We start from the raw sequence: 23,385 nt of genomic DNA, 5'->3' as shown, positions 1-23,385 counted from the left end.
ATGTGTAGATTACGTCTGTCTCCACAAATTAACATTAATTCTGTGTAACGTAACTCCTGCTGTGGGATCCATGGATTACAAGATCCATTCAGCCACCTGATGTGATCTATAAAGTGCTTTTACATTCACAGCATTTATCAGACGCCCTTATCCAGAGCGACTTACAATCAGTAGTTACAGGGACAGTCCCCCTGGAGCAGTTTAGGGTTAAGTGTCTTGCTCAGGGACACAATGGTAGTAAGCGGGATTTGAACCTGGGTCTTCTGGTTCATAGGCGAGTGTGTTACCCACTAGGCTACTACCACCCAGAAATATTCAGTATTTTTTTTGTTTTTTGTTGAAATATTGTTAACTGTAGTATTAATAGTAGATTGAATTTTGCAGTAACCCTGTTTAACTTTCTTCATGCCACAGTATACAATGGAAAACACATTTTTTTCTTGAAGCTACTCTATAGCTTCAAACCTGGCTGGGACATCTGACCAACGTTCTGATGTCCCAGCTTAATTCGTTTTTTAAAACCCAGAGCCAAACTGCCTTGATTCTGTCTAAGAATGCAAAGACTGGTGTTTTCTAGCTTTTTCAGTGTTGGCTGAAGGCAAAACACCATCTTCTTATCTTGCCAAAGTTGGACAATACTTTTTAAAAACCTTTTTAAAGTGTTGCTTTAGATATTCCACCTTGCTCTGTGTCAGTGGGAGTGAAACCTTGGATCAGAAACTGTACAACAATGAAACTGAAACAACCTACATCAAAGTTAATTTAAATAACCATTTACACGATAGTTTCACAATGAAAAACACAGAACACAAGATACAAGCACGTGGTTGAGGGTTTATTAGTCATGCTGAAGAAAACCCATGCATACCTGCAGTAATTACATCGCTCAGTCACTGACTCGGTTAGCTTATGGCTCTATTTAAATAATGAATCAAAACCTTATTTTAGTCTAACCTAGTTTAAAGAATTAATTAATAAATTCATTCTTGAATAAATATCAGCTTCCTGTTGGAGACATCATTACAATCTAATACGGTCAAACAACAGACACACTGCAGGTCTTGGTCTACACTACAATGATCTACTTGTTTGTATTTAGTTTTTTAATATCTTAGGCAAAATGTAAGGTCAGCTGGGTGCAGAATAATGCCAGAACCGTATAATTTTGGACCTGAATGAAGGAAAAACTTAGCTTTTTTTCAGGAGCAAACCGTAACAATTCACTTAGTCAGCAAATGTTTGTACTTACAAATGAAAGGTCTATTACACTGAAGAAGGTTAAGATAAATTAAGGTAATGTGGTATGCATCATGCTACAGTCCCAATCAATTTAATTTTAAACAGCATCATGGACAGTTTCATTTGCTGGGATGAAAAAGCAATATAGGGTTGTACAAGCAAGTTTCAGCAAACTGCTGTGGCATGATAAATGTGGATGCAAATACACAACTCTCACACCTCTATTGTAGAAAGGAAGAGTGCCATAACTCTCAGCATGATTCATAATGACAAAGGTGACTAACTGATAGGATATTCTACAATAACCTGCTCACTATAACTTCGTACAAACTGCTTTCCTTTTAGTACAGGACCAACACCCTGTTTTACCATCTATTAGAAGAGAACCATTTTTTGATCTGTTTACATCTTAGGAAATTCGCCTGCACTGGAACAGAAGAGTATATACACACATTACAAACACACACCACCCAGTTAAGCAGCTGTCATCATCTGACAAAAGGGGACGTCAACACCACCGTTTCCAGTTGGCCAAAGCAGCTGGACAGAGAGGACATTGGGGGGTTAAAGGCATAAGCTTTGGACACAGTCCTACACAAGGAGAGATGAGAGTGTGAAGAAAAACAAAATTCAGCGTTTTTCTTCTTTGTCATATCCAGTGGGGCCGAATCTCCCGTTTCTCTCCTCAGTAACAGTGGTAAGGAAATTACCTGACTCGGCGCTCTGCGAAGGTGAGAAGAAAAAGACCGTAGTGAGTAGTACTGCTGTAGTGTGCTGTAAAAAAAGGGTGCAGAGCATGTGAGAGAGGAGTGTGTACTATATACTATATACTGGGGAATATCACACCTATGTTGAATGTGCAGACTGGTGTTCAAACCTATGGTTTATAGCACACATGTAACCTGAAGAACTTATGATCTTTTTATTTAAGTCCACTAGTCCATACCTGACTATTGTATGTTCAACTTGTGCGAGGATGGAGGTACGGTCTGGAGGAGTTGGGAGTCAGAGCTGGGGCTGCACAGGCCCTCAATCAGGTTCTTGTTGCAGTCACCCATGTTGGCTACAGGAGAGAGTTTGGGGTAGGCCACATGGCCGGTCAGGTCCAGCAGGTCCTCCAGAGCTCGGGCATTGCTCATCCCATTGTGCCGAACCTCGATAACCGGCGAGAACTCAGGGATAGAGATCAGCTCCTCTTTGGAAACAGGGCTGCGAGCGAAAGACAGACACACGGGGGTGAACTTCACTTACCCCACAGCACCGAACGAAACAACGCTTTACAAGCACCGGCCCTCCTAATGCAGTGGGCCTTTTCTCAGCACTGGTGGCCTGTAGGGTCTGTCCTGGGGAATTCAAGCACAGACATGCCAAGGTTAACACTGGAGAGGAAAGATCTGTCTTGTATGTTTGGAAAATATTGATGGTATAAATGTATGGAAATGGCCTGTGAACACCAGAGAAAATGATCTGAAAGTATACACACAATAATACTCCTGGAATTCTCATGCCATTAGACATTAAAATATATATATAATCTTCAAACAGGCCTTTGGGAAACACAGCATGCTGGGGTCACACACTAAACCATACATACCCTACCAGGCAACATACAGTTATATGAAGTAATTTGGGAACTCCTTCTCAGCCTGCATAATAATTTACCAAAAATAATGGAAAAATTCACAGCCAGTGAATGAATGCAAGTAACTACTCAAAATGATTACACTCAATTGGTTGGATTAGCTCATTAAGACTTAAACTTTATAGACAGTTGTGTCCAATCATGAGGTGGCCAGTTGAAAATTATGCTTTTCATTCCTCTTCATTGACTCATGGTTTAGGGGAAGGCTACAAAAAGCTCTCAGAGGATCAACTTTTTTTAAGGTATTGTCATTGTGATACACAGCACAGCACAGCACAGCACACAGTGACACAACAAAATGTGTCCTCTGCTGTGTCCTTAACCCATCACCCTTAGTGAGCAGTGGGCAGCCATAACAGGCACCTGTGGAGCAGTGTGTGGAGGTGGTGCTTTGCTCAGTGGCACCTCAGTGGCACCTTGGCGGATCGGTATTCAAACCGGCAACCTCCTGATTATGGAGACGCTTCCTTAACCTTTAGGCCATCACTGCCCCATAAGTAATGTTATCAGGAAATAGAAGGCTGTTAAAAACACAGGACTGGCCAAGAAAAACACAGGAGCAGAATGTGGAGAGGTTTGTGAGAATCAAATCTTGCAGGTCCAAAGACCTGCAAGAATATCTTTTCGCACATGGTGTATCTGTACATCGTTCTACACAAAGAATGTCTGCATGGCAGGTTCATAAGAAAACAAGCCCTTTCTGCATTGATGCAACAGAGTAGGGGCAGTGGTGGCCCTAGTGATTAAAGAAGCGGAGGGGGAGGGGGGGGGGGTTCCCAAACTTATTCATATGCTATACTAAGAAGCATGAACCCATGTTAATGCACAATGATAGTGCCTTTCTGCTGGAGTGAAGCAAATTGAATGAAAAAAGATCCTGAGCCTGGATTATGGAATGGACAGCAATGACAGAAATGAGGAGCAGTAATATCTGATTCAGTGAGGCAAGGTGATATTGCTTCACTGCAGGAGAAATGCACCATAATATTGACTCAACGGGAACTCCTACCACAGGTCTCACACATGGACTCTTTCAGCATTCAGGGTCTTGCGGATTTACCTCACAACAGAGATAATGAGATGAAGACGGTGACAGCCTGCCTTCCCCAGTACTCTGATAACTCACCTCACCTCCATTGATTGGACTTCATCTGCAGACTCCTCTGCCCCTCTGCTCCTCACATTTATAGACTCCAGATTGATTAGAGGAGGTGGGGGTCGTGATGTAGCTGTGGTGGATATGGTGGAGGTGCTGGACTCAATCACAGCCCCCTTTCCCGCCTCCCGTTCCATTTGACCCTGGAAGTCCAGCTTCCCATTGACTGACTGAGTGCTGGGCTGGAGCATCATGTGGACACTGACTTGAGTCTTCACCTGCTGAAGAGTCACCTCACTCAGCTTCTGATTAGTCAGTGCACTGCTGTCCTGGATGTTGGCTTTGGTTCTGGTTTGGGCCTGTGTAACAGTGCTCTCCAGCCTTTTCACTGGTATAGTGGCTTGTCTCACAGACAGCTGGGAAATTGTCTTCACAGCAGTGTCCTGCATGGTTTCTGAAGATACCTGGACTTTCATTTGTGGAGCTTCCTGCACCTTCTCCAGGGCGTTGGCTCCCCCATTCTGCTTTGGTTCTATCACCTGTACACTTTTTAATGCCACTGACTGAATTGGGGTAGGTACTGGCTCTTTCACAGGGGGGCAATCTTGTTTGACTGCACTGGTTTGGATTCGAGCCTTGACCTGGGAAGTCTGGTTGTCACCACAGAGTTTGGTTTTGGTCTGAGCAGTCAACCCCGTTTTCTCCTGCATTTTCTCTTGTGTGTTTATCTCCCCATTCAGTGGAGAACTGGCCTTTAAAATCAATGGAGACACAGTCTGCTTGTTTTCATTGACCTTGGCATTCTCATTCTTTGCTGGCAATCCCTCTTGTTTGTTGCCTGGGCTTGTTTGGGTCTTTATCTGCATGTCACCATTCCCTTCAGTGCTTGTATGCAGTGACACTGTGGAAAACAGTGATAAATCCCATTTTATTATCTAATTGTTGAGGACACATATTTTGTAGAAATTCTAACTAACTTTAAAGACTCAATGTGTTGGGTTAGTCCCAAAGATTATCAAGACCTTGATGCTAATAACACTGATGTAAAAAACAAAATCCAACTTGGCGATGAAGGGAAAACACATCAGCGACTGCGTTGACCTTGTTAATATGACTCCATTAATTATTTGGATGTATTATTACTCTTACCTAGACATACAGAGGTATGGCACAATAGAGGCTACATGAATGAACAGTTTCTAATTTATTAACACATGTAGATTACAGTTACATGGAAATATTGTATGTAAAATGGTAACAGTGTTACAGAAAGACCCAAATTAGATAAAAAGAAGAAAGAGAGGGGGAAAGACCAAGAAGCAAAACTCTACAGAGGGAGCCTGCACCTCAGAAGGAGGTGCCTCATTTATACTGGACATTGGGCTCCCCAAAAGGTTGTCACAGACCAATCAGATTGTCCTTTGATGTTTCTGCTTTGTCCATGGAGAAACCCTGATTACAGGTATGCAGGAATACAGTGGCTGTCCTCCCCCCAACAAGACTCTCCCATCTTGGCACTTCAGGCCATTTGTTGGCCTTTTGGTCACCTGGTGATAGTCCTTGTTTGCGAGGGGGAGACCACACCTCGGAGAAAAAGTGGGCAAACCAAATCAACACAAGTCATGGACCTAGAACCTCCTGTCTTACACTTATGAACATCTTGGAACTTATCACATTTAACACTGTTGACAGTGTTAACCAGACGCATCATGTTTCTAGATTGTCTATTCATCCGTAAGACTGTAAAGGTGTAAAGATGAACAATTTGACTTTATCAGTAAAATAGTGACGTGTACATGTGCAGTCTATTGATTGCAGAGCAATATAACCATCCTTGTGGTTTATTCTTCATAATGTAAGTGTCCATGTAGGTGTCACACTCTGCTGCACTGGAGGAAAGCCTGATGTTTAAAAATAGCCAAAGGACCTTGGGTGCGTGGCTTTCAATAGACTCTGCAACACGATGGAAATATGATCCCCCTCAAGAGAAGAGCTAGAACGAGAATACAGCTCCAGCATGTCATTTCTGTAGCCTTAGACAGTGATGGAAAAATACCAGAGGTTCTTCCAGCCACTACCATTAGCAGACACAAGGGGGGTCTACTTAGCAGCAGGATTAATCATACCATGGGGCTGCTCAGCCATTTTGTTGGTCTTCATCACTGTTCAGTTTGTACAATTTCACTAATCATTTAAATTAGTTACTGGTTCAGATTTTTGTCTCAGACATCTGTTAAGGACAAGGACCTACCAGGATGGGAGCCTGGAGACAGGGGTTCTGCACTTCCATCTTCTCTCTGCATGAGTAGAACAGGCAGACTGATCTAGCTCAATGTAACCTTATTAAACATGATTGTAACTCACAAATATTAGTAAATCAGTCTCATCCAAAAAAGAGAGGAAAGTCCTGATTTACACCAAGACCTGATCTCTAAGGTGGCCACAAAGTTCATTTCAACAAAGACATTCAAAGCTACTTCAGACTTTTTGATCTTCTCAAGAACTGAAGGGCTCCTCTTGCGTAAATTGTTCAATTCTGCTTGTGCACTGACTGGTTTGATTGACGACACAAGCCAATCAGCACTGTCACTGTCAGAATCTTTAAAAAAAGACCATGTAGATTTACTGCACCTTTAACAATAGGAATCACAGTACAGAAAGGGAAGATGAATCATGTTGGTACCTTCACCTCACTATCACTCTTACGAGTTCTCTTCAGGATTTCTTCGATCCTCTGGGGAAAAAAAATATGTTTCTAAATGAGTGAAACAGAGAATAATACTATCCGTGCTACTAACTTTGCTTAAAATATTGAAACCTTTTTCCTCTGCTGTCGCTCCTGCTCTTCCTGCTGCTGCTGCAGCTCTCTCTCCTGACGCTGTCGCTCTGCATTCTTCCTGGAGCGCACCTCTGCCTCCACCCGCTGTCACACACATAGCAGTTGTTTGCAGCAGTAAGAAGTGTTCGATTAAAAAGCATTTAGGACATCTCAAAGCCATATCATTATGTTTGTGCTGAAAGATCCTGAAGTACGCCTCCATCTTGTGACCTCTGACCTCTCGGTCCAACTGGGCCTGTAGCTGCCTCTCTTGTTCCTCCTCCTGCCGCTTCTCTGCCTGTTCTCTCCTCTTCTTCTCTTCATTGATTTGCCGTGTCTCTTGCTCCTGACGAATGCGCTCCTCCGCCTGCCTCTTTTTTAGCTGCTCTGCCTTGACCCTGATAGACAGCAGTAGATTAAACATAATACAACAGTACCTATCCGGCCATGATCTATATTGTCCAATGTGTTGTGAGCAACAATGTGTGGTGAGTAACCAGACAGCAAAGTCAGAGTGGAGTTCAACTTATATTATTATGCCTGTACAAAGCAGACATGCATTACCAAACACACATTCACAAAATTACAGGCAAACCCCACCCCACACACTCACCGTTCCTGTTCCTCCTGCTCACGGCGCTGGTTCTCCTCCAGCTCTTTCTGTACACGTGCCAGGCGCCTACGTTCTGCCAGCAGTCGGGACGCCTCCTCCGCATCAGTTGTCCCAGCAACGGTCTTCCCAGCAGAGGTCACTGGTGATGACTCTGCACAAAACGTTTTTTTTCTTCTTCACTTTTCAGCACAATTTAATCCTTTTAGACCAAATCTAAATTGTCTATCACTGTTCTAATAGCAGAAATGCCAAGCTGTTTATGTGTTCACCTGCATTGTCTGTGTTTAGTCCATTGCAGGGAGACTTTGGAAGTTTCTTCTCTGAATTCTCTGGTCTGGAGTTATCAGTCAAGATCTTCTTTTCTGGGTTCTCAGAACCAGTGTACTTTTTAAGTGGGCTGCTATTGCTCTGAGCTGCCTTCTCAGGGCTCTGGAGATTTTTAGGCATAATGTCTGCTTTAAGGTGCTTTTTATCAACAAGGTCATGATCTTTGAGCTCCTGGGCACCTTTCTCTTGCACCTCTTTGTCCTCATTTTTCCTGGTAGCTTCGGAAACTGGTGTTCTTTGCCTCATGGGAGATGATGGGTAGGTGCGCACTGGACAAGGTGACTGGTTGCGGCTCTTTGGCATCATCCTAGAAGCCAAGTGATATCTTACAATAAGAACCATCAGAAAGACACAGTAGCAAAATATACAGTATAAGGCATCAATAATGTCCTTAAAACACTATGATGACAATGAATACCCTAGTATTACAGGAGTGACAGGTTGAAGATAATTCTATAATGATCAATTAAGTACAAAAAAGTTTAGGTATGCTCCTTGAATAACACCAACACCTGATAGAAGGGATGTGATTTCGCCAGTACAGGACCTTAAAGAAAGTTATGTGATTTTAGTGAGACGAATGAGAGCGCATACTTGGGGGTAGCAGGAGATGCGGAGCGTCGGGCGAGGTTGGCCGGTGACTCTGCACGTCTCACCGGAGAGCCTGTTGCAGGAGATCCAGTTCTTCGATCTCTACGCAGTCTCTCTTTCTTTGGGGGAGATGAGTGTGAACATAAAAACATGACTGAGTGCAAAGACGGGATTTCACTTCAACTGAAGAGGTTATATTTTTTCTCTTTGTGCTGACCTTGGGAGTGTTGGGGCACATAAGATCTCCTCCGCTTGTCTCATCATAGGGTGGTGGGTTTGGCCGGCGTCTGGGTGAACCACGGTAGGGGGAACGGTGAGGACTAGGAGGAACTGACCAAATACACAAACAGAGCATAGTTACCCTAATGCCCTGTCATATCCAGTAGCATTCTCCTCCCATCCTCCTCTACACAGAATATGAGGTAGTTTAAAACCAAAACAGCCAAATTCACTTTATCATTTTGAAATGTATACAAACTTTATACAAAGTTTTAGGTTGTAAGTGAATCATGTAGATCATTTTAATTACAAATGTGAACGACTCTAATACAGCAGGCAAAATATGTATTGAATCACCTATTTTCGAAGTAAATATATTTCAAAGGTGCTATTAACATGAAAAATGTCAGCAACAACCCATCCAATCCACACATGCAAAACTAAAGGAATGAACACATGAAGAAAGGAAAAAATGTCATGACTGCCACTGAAATCTTAAAAGGCAATCCTGTCACTTAGTTCCCGTAAAAAGGCATCTCATTACCAAGGAAACATCTCATGATTGGTAAAACCAAATAGCCATCTCAAGCACTTTGAAACCATATTGTTGCAATACATACTGATTGTATTGGACACAGCAGAATTTCTAAACTACTGAAGGTTACAGTAAGGACTGTTGGGCCCATAGTCCTAAATTGGCCCGAACCAGGTATTCTCTGCAAAAATGATCAGAAGAGATGTGGAGAGCTTCAGAAATACCTGGAATTAGAAGGCACAATTAATTAAAAGAAAACAATAAATAATTCACTCAACCACCAAGGCCTGAATACACTGAGCATTGCAAGACTCCCTTGCTGAAGAAGAATCATGTTTATTCAAGTATAAAGTTCACCGAACAACATTTAGACAAGCCTGTAAATACTTAGAGAATATTTCCTGGTCAGATAAGACCAAACTCTTTGGATGCCAAAAGACATACAAAGTTTAGAGGTCAAAAGGCACTACATATCGCCCAAAAAAACCATACCAACAGTTTGCAGATTCGTGGCACATTATAACTGAATGAATAATGAATGGAAAAATGTAACAGGACCACTTTTTACCATTATGTACAGCAAGACAACGATTCAAGAGAATAATAAAGCTACTAGATTGGCCCAGCCAATCACCCGACCTGAATCCATGCAGGAGGCATTGTGAAGTTGTGATCACCAATAAAAACTTTTGTACAAAAGTATTAATTAAATTCCTTTAATGATGTTTAATACGATTTTCCTGTGACATTCCATTTTATCACACATAATTTATGGACATCTAGTATTCATGGACATCTTCTGTGCATGTGTGAATAGGATGGGATGTTACCATGTCAATAGCACCTTCAGAAATATATTTACTTCGAAATCTGGTTAATTTGTTCAACACTGCTAAGTCATACCAGAGCCCTGTGTGAGAGGAAGAGAGCTGGAAAGGGTAAGTAAAAAGACAGTTGTACTGTGGGAGAGAAACAAATTAACACTCAGGTTTGACCTCAGATGGACCCCATGATGTCCAGAACACTCCACCTGTGGGTTGAAGCTTTATGTGCTGGTAATCACACACAGTAAATGTATATGTATATTGCACCCAGCAATTGTATGATCAGTACAGTCTGATCTGACCTATAGTTATATGGCTTGAATAATAGTGATCTACATAACATTACCACTGATAGACTTTACACAAGATAAATGATCTTGTTACATACCAATTGTTTTGAATGCCAAACCGCCAAGGTGCCACTGGGGTGCCATTGATCAAGGTACAGTCCTTAGGTATCTGGTTAAATGTATGCACGGTTGTGTGCACTGTGTGCTGTGCTGTAGTGTTCACTTTCATTTTTTAGTTGTTAGTCTTGTTCTTAGCAATCTAATATCCATTTTTCATAATCATTATGTGTGAGTGCTACCAAATGCTTGACCTAAAAACTATTTTGGAAAATAGAAGGTGAATTTGATGAAAGTTTTTATGAAGGCTAAAGTTAACTGTGGACAAATTAGCACGCTGAGGCACAAAGATCCTTTAGGTGACAGCTTCTGTCCACTGCAAATTCCTCTCCAGGTGTCATAATTTACTGATAATTATCCTCCAACATTTTCAACCTTCATAAACTAGCTAAACTAACTAGCTATATTTTCCCAATGTCACTGCAAAAGGGTGCGGAATGAATCCCCCCATTTTTTTAACCCCTGTGCAAACCCGCCACAGGTACTAACTAGTGAGCAAGTTACCTGCGAGGCGGGGGCAGGCTGGGCAGAGGTTGGCAGCACTGTGGCAGCGGGCCAGTGAAGAGTGTGTGTGGGACAGGAGACGTGGGAGGCCCAGGTTCTCCATAGAGGTCAGTTGACAACCGTGAGGACAAGCTGATGATGAGGTGGAGGAGTGAAAAGGTAATGATGGAAGGATAATGTTAGAGGAAATCAGAATGCAAAGAAATTGGATGAGGGGTGAGGAGAAATTAAAACGAGTAAGAGGAAAGGGGGTGAAGAGAAAATCATGGGAGCATTTTTCTACTGGTGTGCCAATGGAAACATGCCTTTTATATAAATATAACATCATTATATTTTCTCATAATTAATGTGCAATATACTAAAACATTAATAAAATGTAGATTCATATATTTATGAATGTGTTTTAAATACTAATTCCTGATTTAAATTAATACTTTTTTTCAATTCGCCATCCCTAGCATTATTGTAGGAGGGTGAAGACAAGCACACCATTCCTTTTCCGATATACGATGAAGTCAACCAACTGCATGTTTTCACACATGAATCACACAGAGGGAATGTGGCTCAGAACGTGGCTTCTGTAACTTAATCAGTTACAGAAGTAAATTACTCAAAATGATCTCCTACATCCCAATGACTTATGTCACTAGACATAATAATTTCAAATAAACGTACTGTATTTATTTCAGGTATATTATTTGGGGGAATATATAAGCAAGATATAAGATAATGTATTGTACACCTTTAAGCAAGATTTGTTCTTTTACACCAGTGAAAAAAGACTGAGGAAACATATGAAGGGTTGACTAAAGTTGATATTAACATGAACTAACAAGAGAGCTAGTCGCATCCCTGCACAGCATCTAGTGAGGATGATGATGATGAAAGTATACAATGACAAAATGAGTCACAAGTGAAAAGGAGCACAGTTGAGAGGAGCTGTGTGTTCGTTTTATTCCAGTTGTGAGAACCAGTGGACCCCAGCACAGGAAAATGTGAAATTACTTACCATGAAAGTGAGCACCACAGGAATAAATTTGTACATTTAGAACTAACATTAGGATCAGTTTCCCCTCTTGACTTGCATAATTAAAGTACATATACAATCTATATAAAATGTGTAGACATTCCTTTTAAAATGCCAGGCTTCTGTGAGGAGACACAATATATAATTCCAAAACAATTCAATTGAAAATCAAAGAAATCTGTGATATATTCCACAAATCCAAATTCAATAATCTGGTTGCATAATCTGACTTGGCCATTCCAAAACTATTTCTGGCTGGTGAAGTCATTGTTTTGTTAATTTGGTTTCATGCCTAGGGTAATTTTCTCAGAAGCCTGAAGATTTTGAGCCAAAAGTGACTGGTATTTTGAAATGTTCAAAATTCCCTCCCACTTCACTAAATCCCCAGTTTTAGCTGAAGAAAAAACACGATACTGCCACCATGCTTAGACAAATATGCCTAGATGGTTTACTTTTGTAAGAAAATGCTTCCACCACAGTCCTGCACCACAGTCCAGCATTATGGAGAATATGGTTGATTGTATTTCCCAGAAATTCCTACAGCTCCTTTAAGTGAGCTCTCTGAACCATGGCGTTTGTAATTATTGATTGCAATTAAATTAAATCAAAAGGTGGTTCAACAAAGGGTTCGTTTTAAGAGTATGTGCACGTATGCAACCAGTTATTTGTACATTTATTTGTATTTTTCTTTTTACATTTTAAAGGGGATTTTAACAGGAGTGTGAACACTTTTTATATATACTGCATTATGCAATAACTTTCATAAACATTCTCAGTTATATAACACTACATGTACAACACCAACACTAAAGACACATTTCACAGCACACACAGAACACGCACTTCCACAACACCAATGTTCTGTTTCATGCACTTTAGATGCTTGGTTAGCAGTCAAATTTATCCTTTATATCCCCAGTGAGCTGCAATTCAAAGCAGAGGTTCCCTGACCTGTTGCTCATAAACCCCCAACCTGCTCTCCACTTCTCACCATCTGCACATTATCCCAATCAGAGCCCAGCACTCAACTTCATTTCAGCTAGACATGTTCACCCATGTACTCAAATCGAATTGCACCTGAGTGACCACCAGCTCTGGCAGAGTGGGTCTTGATGGACAGTAAGCGCTTCTTTGCTTTGGGGAACTGGGGCAATGATGAGGTGCTAGGTGCTTTTTTGAAGAACATGACATAATTAATGCGTGGGGGTTTAAGAGTACAAGGTCAAGGCTGCAGTAGGGAGGAGGTCACCATGGACAGAAGGAGGGGGTGGACAGGGGGTTTGGGGTGGAGACAGAGGCAGGGGTTCATACCGTTGCCTGATTCGATGACAGCAGAAGAGGGAGCGGCGAGGTCATAGGGGAGGGCGGAGGCAGCGGAGAGAGGGGGTGGGGCATTTTCCCAGTCACCTGGGCAGTGAGCAGGGGAGAGCAGAGCATTACACACACACACGCACACACACACACTCGGAGCTGAGCTTCACACATCTGCTGGGGCATTCCAGGGTACCACAGGCAAGAACAAGGCTGAAAAAAAAGGCTGAGTGGGAAACACACACCCCACAAATCCACACAAAATGACCCAACTGTTTCTTGCCCACTTACCAAGGGCCACATTCCACACCATCACAGAAACCACTGTGTTACAAATTCTCCAACATCTCCAACATAATGTAACTTTTACAACTGGGCAGTCACTTCACCCTTCCAATGATGCATCCATGTGCTTTTTGGGAGAAAGATAATGGACTGCAATTACGTGCACCTCAGTTGGATCGAAGTGCAGTAATTGTAAAATATACACTAGACATAAAGGTACTTGCTGTGATTCTGACCAATCTGGGTTTATGTGTAATATGGAACACATTGTTTAGTATAAAAAAATTAAATGTACAATTTAAACACAAAATAAATTGTCAGTCAGTTTCAATTTTTGTCATTATAATGGATCCTTATCCCTTATGTGATCCAGCTTCTCTAAGAAGCTTAGTAAACAGGGGCTAATATTTCTATACAGTTTCACAAATCCGATGCAGGCCCCTCTGATAATCTGACAACCTCCTTCCCAGGCATCACTAATGCTGCTGCACAACTGGGGCATCTTATCAGGGGCTGGGTGATGAAGAAAGGTTATCATTGTTGAGGGTTTTTTGTTCACGGAGGAGAGGATGGAAGCCACAGCTCATGCTTTCCACCATCCCTTCCTCCACACATGTGTGTGTGTGTTTGGATGTGAGCTCACCCTGTGCTCCACCCCACATCCAGCGTTTTTGCCTCTGCTCCAGCTGCAGGCTTCGCTCCATGGATTTTCGCATCATAGCCTCTAGACGCTCCTGGGTTTGAAGTTCCAGACACAAAACAGTCACCAAGCTGCCCAGATACTCTGACACGTTTGTGTTCAAGCCTAATTCTACATAGTCAACATTTTCTTGTCCTCCACAGAGGTTAAAGGATTAGTAATTACTAGACACAGCAACAATAAAGGACCTTTCTTGACCTCCCTGCAACAATGACACCCCTTCTCATATATGTTTACCTAGAGGCAGCTAAAACACGAACTGAGACAGCTTCACTAACATGTGCTCAGCTCATTTAAAGACAGTAATGCCTGTCAGTCAGTCCTTAACCATGTGTGTATGATGATGAATTACATCATACACACATAAGTGGTGTCAAAAAGAACATCTTCTCCAATAAGATTCCCTTTACCTTAAATGTTAGTCATTGGCAGCCATTAGCCTACATGTTAAATTAGGAAAAAGTATATATATATTTTTTTTTTGCATTGATGTGTTTTGTTTGTTTTATTTGTTTCAAAGCAGATATTGTTGAGGTAATTTATTGCCCATATATTAAGTCTTTGAATACAAATACACTAAGGTTTTGTTTTGGGATTCTGGCCAATTAAAATGGGCAAAGACTGAACATTAATACAGTGTTAGATACACATACAAACAGTGTTGTAATTTTGCATCAACACTAAATCTCACACACAGTGGACACACAGTGTTCACGCACAGCATAATAAAATGAGAGAAAACAGAGTGGTTTAACAAAGAGGTAAAGTGGGGGTTGAGTGCAAATCTTTCATTGACTTCAGTACAGCACCTGAATATTGCATTTCTACTGGGCAAAAGAAAAAAAAAACTCATGGGTTCGATGTGGTCAACGAGCCTGTGCAACAGACAGATAATCAGTGACAGAACTGGGACATCTCTGCGTCATGCCACAATGAAGTATTACAGTTATCACGTATGAGATAGAGTAGAGTCTTTATCTTCACTTTTTACTTAGGAGACAGCACTGCAAGAGTATTAAGCAATGTTTCGAAGTAAACACACGGCAAATAACATGAAATGTGAGCTGATTTCTCAGCAACAACAGTACATAGAACTCCAGCACTTTCACTTTCACCTTCAATCACTTTGCACAAAATCTTACTTTACTGCTCTTTTTTTTTATGGCTATTTTCTTTAAACATTGTCTTTCACTCATTTGCACACCTTCACCCTTCCAGTTAAACATATTTTATGTTAAAGACGTAAAAGTGTAATATTTGGTTATGTTTGCAATATTTGCATATTGGTTCATTGTACACTTGCATCATTTGCAATACTGTGGTCTGTAGCAGTCGCAAAAAACATTTCACTGCATATCATACCGTGTATGACTATGCATGTGACAAATAAAATTTGAATTTGATTACTTGATACAATGAACTCCCCATCAGAACATCTTAATTTTAGTTATTAAAAGTGATTTATTCAAGGTTAAATTCTACACAAATTAAACCAAATCCTATAGAATAACAGTCTGGTTAAAGATGTAATAAAAGTTTTAGATGTAGTTGATTACCCAGTAACAGGCCAACATTGCCAATAGTAATAAAAATGATGACTGTTATTTAAGGGTTAGATATAACCCCTGCATGGAACTGCACTGTTTCGTTTGCTTAAACAATGTGGATATGTCAATAATTAATCAAAAAGGAATGAACAATGACAACCCACATCCTAACTGGAGAATGTAGGACGGTGATGTGAAACCTCAGATTAAGTGGCGTGCACCTCAGGCACTGGCAGCTGGAGTCAAGGTTAGTTTGGGTGTGGGGAGAGGTTGATAATACCAGGTAAGAACATAGACATACGTGTGTGAACACATGCATCATTTGTGCTAGCTTTGGTGATGAGGGCTAAGCTATACTTATCCTGACAAGAAGAAGGATCTGCTCACTTCTTACTGGACTCCTATGATGTAGATGAAAATCTCAAGTAAACCGTTTAACACACTCTGTACAACATGAAAATATATATTTGTATAAAGCATCAATTGAGAAAAAAATGTATACATAAAATAAACATGGATTTTTACTATGCCAGAAGAACGGTATTAGTCCTCTGTTCTCTGTGCTGCATGCTCTTACTGACATCAGAGACAAAGTGACCTTCTCACACAGCGCTGCAAGTGGCCAGATCCATCTGCACAGTCATATCCCTCACCGCCCCATCTAATGAGATCTCGCTGTTCCCGGAACAGAACGTAGAGGAAGAATGAGATCTCAGCACTTCGGAGCACAAGCCCCGCTTCCCCACCAGTCTGTCAGAGAGTCAGCCAGCCAGAGGCTTAATTGAGGATGGCAGGGATTTAAGGAGGGAGAAATTTCAGCATGTGCTTCACAGTTTCTCAACTGATCAAACGTGAATGAACACACTTGGAAATACCTAAATGGAAATCACTGGACATGTTTGAATTAAGTGGATGGATTTGTCTGACTGCCTTACACACCAGAGGTGTCATATTGTGCAGCGGGGACTTTTAGTTGAGTCACAGTTACTTGATCACAGGCTAGAAGTGAGGGAGTAGAGAGTGACTGGCATAAGATTTTCACTACTGTGGATTATTATCTTGTAACCTGTGGATGTATTGCTGTCTATGAATTATATGGATGTCCATGAACAGATTCATGAGTTTTTGCATGCCTCACAGAAGCATAAAGGACCATAAATGGAACAAAACTACCATTGGATTCACTGCATCTAAAAATCCAGTGTGAGGGGCAGGTATAGTGTATTTATTTATTAATTTAAACACAGAAAATGTACATGTGTCATATTTAGCATCACATTATAGCTGCTATTCATAGCAACTCGATTGGGTGACAGGTAAAGTGTTTCCAGGGCCATCAAAATGTGATAAAGCTCCCTCAAACACCCAGCCAATTAAGTCCAAGCTCCCAGAATATCAGAATATATCAGATGTGGGTTGGGTCACCTCTGCTTAATTAGACTGTCTTCAGTGGGATATGATGAACCTTAATGTAATAATCTGTACAGGTCACAAGTATAGATGAGGGACAGGTGGTTTGACATCTGACCTTTTCCTCCTCAAGCTGTTGTCGCCTTTTCTCCTCCACAGCAGCACGCCGCTGGTCCTCTTTCTGCCGCTGTTCTTCCAGCCGTCTCCAGCGCTCCTCCACTGTCTTCTCATACTGCAAACGTGCACGGCGCTCCTTCTCACGGATCGCCTGCTCACGTGCCACTGGGACACAGGAGAGGGGGAGAAACACATTCACTCACTGATCCAGCTCAGGGCCGTGGCTACCTGAGCCCATTCTGAAACATAAAGCGCGTAGCGGAACTCCCCATAGGGTGACAACAGGAGAAGCCATTTAATATATAAATATGTATATAAATACGATCAAAATGTGATATTTTTCAGTATAATAATACATTTCACCAAATAAAGACTATGGGCTCAATAAATAAATAATTATCACTGAATAAAGAAATGGCCTTAAAAGTCAGATTCTATGTCACATCAAGCCCTGCTTATCTGTTGACAAGAGTCCCAAGGGTACTCACCCAGACTCTTCTCTCTCTCTTCTCGCCTCTCCTTGGCTAGACGCATTCTGTCATCTGTCTTCAGATACCCTTCAACATCTGACATAGATCAGAAAATCGACAAGCATTAAGAGGGGGAGAGAGGTAGAGAGAAAAAGATTGCTGGGCAGTAAAGTGCAAAAACAACATATCTGACTGACTGGGTTTTGTTGTTCAGTACAACAACCCGCACTGCAGAGAGTGGTGTCAGGACTTACGTTGTTTACCTGCATGTCCATTGGAATTGACTGGAAGGCGTATGGGAGATGCATGGCCATTGGCCTGTGGTCTCTTCTCTGTTACAAAGGGCGGGGTCAACGCTTCATCTAGGAGATGTGAGAAAACAGGTAAGTGGGTGGGTTTTTACCAATCAACACTCTTTATAACAGGGTTTATCTTTCATTAGCACTGTCAACAGACTGTATGTTAATTATGCCTTATGTCACCCAATCAGGTTATTGTGTACATTTGACAAATAATTTTGAATCATTTAATTCTCAGCAGGTCATCAGTGCTTGTTCAGATGACTTTTCCTTTTCAACAAGAACATACCAGTGCAATAGTCACATGCATTACTCAACAACTCAACTACCTGCATTACTGCGTACAAACTGGAGGGGGCAGCACTCATGTTACAGCAGTCAGATTGGTGTTGGCCATGGTGCTGTCATTTACTCATATTGTTTACAGCATCATAAACTCTATTTAACCAACTTCACGGGTCAGTTCAAGTTCCAAAGTCCATCAGATCCTATTGTTTCTGCTCTGACGTACACAATCAGTAAGTTGTGTACGTTTAGACCTTATAACTGTGCGTAACAGTCTTCCATCAACACCCACCAACTATTAAGAGTCAGAAGAGAAGCTTACTAGTATTTCATATTTTGTATTTAAGGCAGCAGAATGATTGAACTGTGTGAAAATGTGGTGGTGGTGGTGGATGTTCCTTAGTGCTGAAAGAAAACAACATTTATTACTCATATATCACTGTGATGGATAGACAATGGTTTGCCGCGGATGGGGTGAGAGCTTACTCTGTTTGGCTGCAGGGCTGTCTGGATTGGCTATCAAATGGACAGGGGAGGCGTGCCCATTGGGCTGCGATCGCTTCTGCACAGTCGGTGGTGAGGTCATCACTTTGGCTGAAAGAGAGGAGAGATCAGCACCAGTCAGAGTGCAATGGCCACCAGGCACAGGTAAATATTGACCAAGGGCCGAGTTTCCACTTCCAAATCTGCACAGATTAAGCTGCCATTGGCCAGTGTAAACAGAATCAGAAGTAAGGTTGTGATTCGACCTCGAAACATTCTGCCAACATTGGGCAAAATTCTCATTTGTTCACCGCAAAGACATGATGCATATATCACATCTAAGGATGGTTTCAGTGGTAATGCTGCCTTTGACAACTTTTTGTTGTTTTTGCTAGTAGGAATACATTTTAAATTTGAATCCTTTTTACAAGTTTACGTTCCCACGTGTGCAGGAGAAAGACATGGAGTTTGGGCTGGTGATGATAAATCTATTTGGGTTCATCCTGCTACGGACAACAGTTTTTCCACACTGGGCAGGATCCAACCTCTGTGTAAGCCTGAACTGGAATATATTGATTATTTGTAAGAATATTATATGGTTTTTAAGCGAATACTATATTTGGGTCACTGTAGGGTCACTTTCTATGGACTTATACAGAAAATGATCTCCATCCAAATCCTCCTATTTTGAAAAGATGCCAGAGTCCTGCAAATGCAAAGAGGCCAAACAGCACAATGATGTAATTACCATGCAGGGATGCATTGACTTTTGCCAAAATGGCTAGACATTTTGCCTTGGCCTCCTCTGATTACATCAGGACATTGAGAGAGTTGGACCACCTGACAGACGGACTGGGTCAGGCCAGGATAAAGAGGAAGCCATTCATTCATTCTACACTGTATTATAAAACCAGACAATCAATAATCCGGGTCCTTTTTCTCCCGCTTCATTCAACACAGTTCTTAAAAGGGTTAAAAAATCATGATCAATATTACAGTAATCACACAATACCGACTGACCAGGGGAAAAAATTATTCATGTCACAACGCCACACTTCAACAGCCTCGCTTTCAGAACTGCCGGATCGAAGTGCACACTGCGCACACGGCCCGTTTTATCAATATCTGGATGCAGACGGACATCAAAACCTCATTTGACTGCAGTAATCACATCGAGCTGCTTGGGAAATATCACGTCCACGCTCCACCCTTCCTTCTTCTTCGTGAAACATTCATCCTCCCCGGCTTGGATCCTGCGGCGGCGGCGCTATGATGACCCCGCGCCCTTCCGGCCATGTACCGGAGCTCTGCGTTTAGTGCCTGGAGTTGAGTAGCTGCCTCCCTCACCACCACTCTAGCGTCAGGGAGTAAACGGCTTCGTCACCAGTCTTGAGCGAGGGCTCTGGGAGGGTGGCCAGCACAGGGGAGGAACTGCGGAGAGGGTTCTGTCCTCTGTGCCCTTCAGTGCTGCTAGCTCACCTAGATTGTTACATCGACCTCACCTGGATAGGCCTCGGCGCCCGAGCGTTAATCGAGTCATGTTTTAGAACGCTCGTTGTGTCCTTAAAATGTCTGAAGTCCCCCTTCAGTGACAGCCCATCACGCGTCACAGGACATCCTGAGGCGAAAGACCCTGACACCTCAATTAATCTGTTCAACTTCAAACCAGATTTGGCAGCTACCGTCTAGCAGGTTCTGAAAGCCGATCGCAACATCATAAACCTTCATAAAGCCACTGGCTAGTGTCAATCCAACATAAATAGAGACGGTGTGTTCTTCAGCCTGACCACGACAGCTCATTATTGAGTTCTGCCGATAACGCTTGACCATTACCATGTTTCGGCTTCACTAGCTTCCCAGTTGTCCTACATAAAGATAAACTAATACACACTAAACAAGGACTATACACTGCTCAGCAGGCGAGTGGAGTGATGGTGTCTACTTGGTTATGATGGTACCGGTTGGAGTGACCAGTCGCGAGGCCACACGTATTGCAGCGCTAGACAACTGGGCCGGAGCAGGTCTAGAGGGCCGTTCCTCGTATGCAGAGGACAGAACATTCCTAAAGTGCATCGCGCTCATGCGGTCTGATCACACAAAAAAAAAATTCATCAGCACAAGTGCCTTCAGGGGGCATGTGAGCATCGGAACTGGACCAAGCAGCAATGGAAGAAGGTGACCTGGCCTGTTTGGCGGTGATACCTTGGGTCCAGTTATTCACATGGAAGTCATTTTGACTGTTTCAGCTTAACTATAAACCCTGCCACACTGCAAGGAATGGTTTGAGGCAGCGGTTCTCAGATTTTTCACAGCGATTACCATCTCCAAAAATATTCGGCTCTCCATGTACCACCACTATGAGCATTACGACCCACTCATGGCAGTCCACAGACTGGTTAAATGCCTAGATCACATTCAGCACCTGCGAATATTAACAATTTAACACACTGGAGTTTGAGAACCAAGGTCCCACCTCACAATAAATTGAATACACAGTCTGCTGGAAGCCACAGATTTGGAGGTGTGAGGGGGACCAACACAACAATTAGGAATGTTGGGGTGTTTTCGCCGTAAAAAAAAAAAAAAAAGTAAGGCGACTGGGAGCAATGCTTTTTTAAATTATCTTAACTTAGTTCTTACTTCTCTTCACGACTGCATGGGCTGGTTGCCTTAAATTTGTACGTTTTGCCAGCTTTTTATTTTTGACAGTGTTGGTATGTAACAACCGGCCTGCGTCTTGCTAGAATAATTCAGTTCGACTGTGTTGTACAAGCCAGAGTTGCACACTTTCTCTCTCTCTCTGATCTACTGAAATCCTCTGAGCCGGATGCAACTTCCTTCATTGATCTGCCTGTAAATTAATTTGACAAAGGGACATGAATCAGACTTAATTCCACTAATCTGATGGGGCTTTTGTCTCGGGTGGACCAGCGGTGAAGGCATCGCAAAGCAAAACAGCATCGCCAAACCTCGAATAATGTACATTTATTACAAAGAAAAACACAATTTTCATCGAGCAAGTGCAACCACGTTAATAAAGTAAAAACCAGCATCGCTGTCGCTGCATCACAAAGCACCGAGAAAAAAAAAAACCCACAACGTCTGCGTCGCCGCGTTCGTTTTGAATTCAGTCCTTTCGAATTCATTTCATCGTCCGGCCGCTCTCAGCATCCTGAGCCCGGCTCTCCTCCTCTTACCTGGGGCCGCTGCACCGGCCGCTGCGTCCGGCGCTCTCTCCGCCATCTTCCGGACCCCGGCGAACCTCTCCGACCCGTCGGGCGCGGCGTCACTCGCAACGCCGCAGTGAAAATGTCCCCCCTCCCGCAACGAAACAACGAAATAAAACTCAATCCGCGTGGAGGCGCATCGCCGCGGGCCGCCGTGGGGACGCGCGTCTCGGCTTTCCACCGCCTCAGCAGAACGCGCCCCAGCCGGGGGAAAGCTGCCAACGCTGCGGCCGGGGCGTGAGGGCGGCGGGGCAGCGACTCCAGAGGTCGCCCGGCCAGGAAAAACCAAGAGGGGCGGAAAGCCGCGGCCGAGCGGACGCGGACGAGACGGAGGGGACGCGGGGCGTGTTCGAGCGGCGCTGGACGCGGGGGCTGCGCGTCGGTGCTGCGCGTTCACCGGCCGCACTGCATCACGTAACCATCATAAAGATGGGTGTACGACAGAGTAATCGCACTGCTGTGACATATAACCAAAATATATAAATGTTTTTTTTTTTTTTTAAAGCTTCCTCCAGAATTTAAATACTTTGATGAGTATTTAGATGCTCTGTATCTTAGGTTTTTTCTGGTATCTTCAAAATAAAGTACAGGGGAAAACATCACCTAAAAGAACAAAGGGATGTAATAAAATGCTGGCTCACATAACAGGAAAGTCCCCGGTGGTGGCCCTGCTGCGACTTTGCACTTGCACGGGATGAATGACTTTGTCAGTATGTTGTAGGTTATCTGCACAAGGTGCATATCCAGACATACAGATTATTTTTATTTATAACCTATCCAGGGGGGAAAGCAGATCCTCAAAATCACTGTGTTGCCTCAAATGTTTTCTCTTTTATTCAACCCCTTGTTTAATTCAAATGGCTGCATGTTCTCTCTTATTTCGTTTTATTCTGTTCTCTTTTTATTCTTTATTTTTATCGAACTTTTTGTCCATGTCTGTCCTGTTCCTGGTAATTTCATTTTATTTTAATGTACAGCACTTTGGTCAGCTCCTTTGTTGTGTGCTTTATAAATAAACATGGTACGTGTGGTAAAATCAAGCAGTACAACAGAGCAATAGACAACATACATTGTGGAATTTCAGGCTTTGATTTCGGTTCGCCTAAAAAGTATCCTTAATGCTGATTGATTCTGATTGGCCACATATGCTTAATATCCATCTCTCAGGTATTGCAAGGCTGGACACCTTGAGGGCCATGAGTTGAAGAACCCTTGCAGAAATAAGGTGTAACATTAAAACTATCCACCTAAGTATTCTGTAGGTTGCCCCAATCGTTACCAGAAGACCTCTGAAGGTGTTGTGTGGCATCATGTGTCAAGATACTGAACTGTAGTAAACTGTGTTTTTTTACTTTGTTTCCTGAAAACCAACCAGGTCTGATGTAAAGAACTGACTTTGAATGGAATGT

The 23,385-nt window shown here is 42.5% G+C and overlaps 1 protein-coding gene and 1 long non-coding RNA gene across 10 annotated transcripts; one reads left to right on the top strand and one right to left on the bottom strand.

Moving 5' to 3' along the window:
- Nucleotides 1–814: 814 nt before the first annotated feature.
- Nucleotides 815–22,349, bottom strand: map7d2a (MAP7 domain containing 2a). Of its 9 annotated transcripts, none has more exons than XM_028984025.1 (18): nt 21,947–22,349; nt 18,753–18,860; nt 17,937–18,044; nt 17,701–17,778; nt 17,214–17,377; nt 14,082–14,172; nt 10,816–10,947; nt 8,544–8,656; nt 8,330–8,445; nt 7,915–8,042; nt 7,409–7,559; nt 7,034–7,193; nt 6,796–6,900; nt 6,661–6,711; nt 6,229–6,274; nt 4,008–4,878; nt 2,186–2,448; nt 815–1,962 (listed from the first exon to the last, which is right to left on the bottom strand). In XM_028984025.1, the coding sequence occupies exons 1-17, from the start codon at nt 21,990–21,992 to the stop codon at nt 2,190–2,192; spliced, it is 2,727 nt and encodes a 908-aa protein (XP_028839858.1). In that variant the 5' UTR covers nt 21,993–22,349; the 3' UTR covers nt 815–1,962; nt 2,186–2,189. The 9 variants fall into 9 exon arrangements, with proteins under 9 accessions (XP_028839858.1, XP_028839849.1, XP_028839850.1 ...); XM_028984016.1 differs by having other exon boundaries at nt 7,678–8,042; nt 21,947–22,348; XM_028984017.1 differs by having other exon boundaries at nt 6,667–6,711; nt 7,678–8,042; nt 21,947–22,348.
- LOC114792680 (uncharacterized) lies at nt 18,776–19,411 on the top strand. The gene is made up of 3 exons (XR_003750146.1): nt 18,776–18,914; nt 19,202–19,300; nt 19,383–19,411. It is a non-coding gene; the product is annotated as an uncharacterized LOC114792680 (long non-coding RNA).
- Nucleotides 22,350–23,385: the final 1,036 nt, after the last annotated feature.

This window comes from Denticeps clupeoides, chromosome 6, assembly GCF_900700375.1.
Source record: "Denticeps clupeoides chromosome 6, fDenClu1.1, whole genome shotgun sequence".
Taxonomy (NCBI): Eukaryota; Metazoa; Chordata; class Actinopteri; order Clupeiformes; family Denticipitidae; genus Denticeps; species Denticeps clupeoides.
Note: the sequence above shows the minus strand (reverse complement) of the source record. Positions and strands in the feature narration are given on the sequence as shown.

Coding starts and splice junctions, on each gene's coding strand:
- map7d2a (XM_028984016.1), bottom strand. CDS start 21,992: ATGGCGGAGAGAGCGCCGGACGCAGCGGCCGGTGCAGCGGCCCCAG. Junction 17,779..17,936: donor TGGACATGCAGGTAAACAAC/GTAAGTCCTGAC, acceptor GATCTATGTCAG/ATGTTGAAGGGTATCTGAAG. Junction 7,560..7,677: donor ACTAAACACAGACAATGCAG/GTGAACACATAA, acceptor CGTTTTGTGCAG/AGTCATCACCAGTGACCTCT.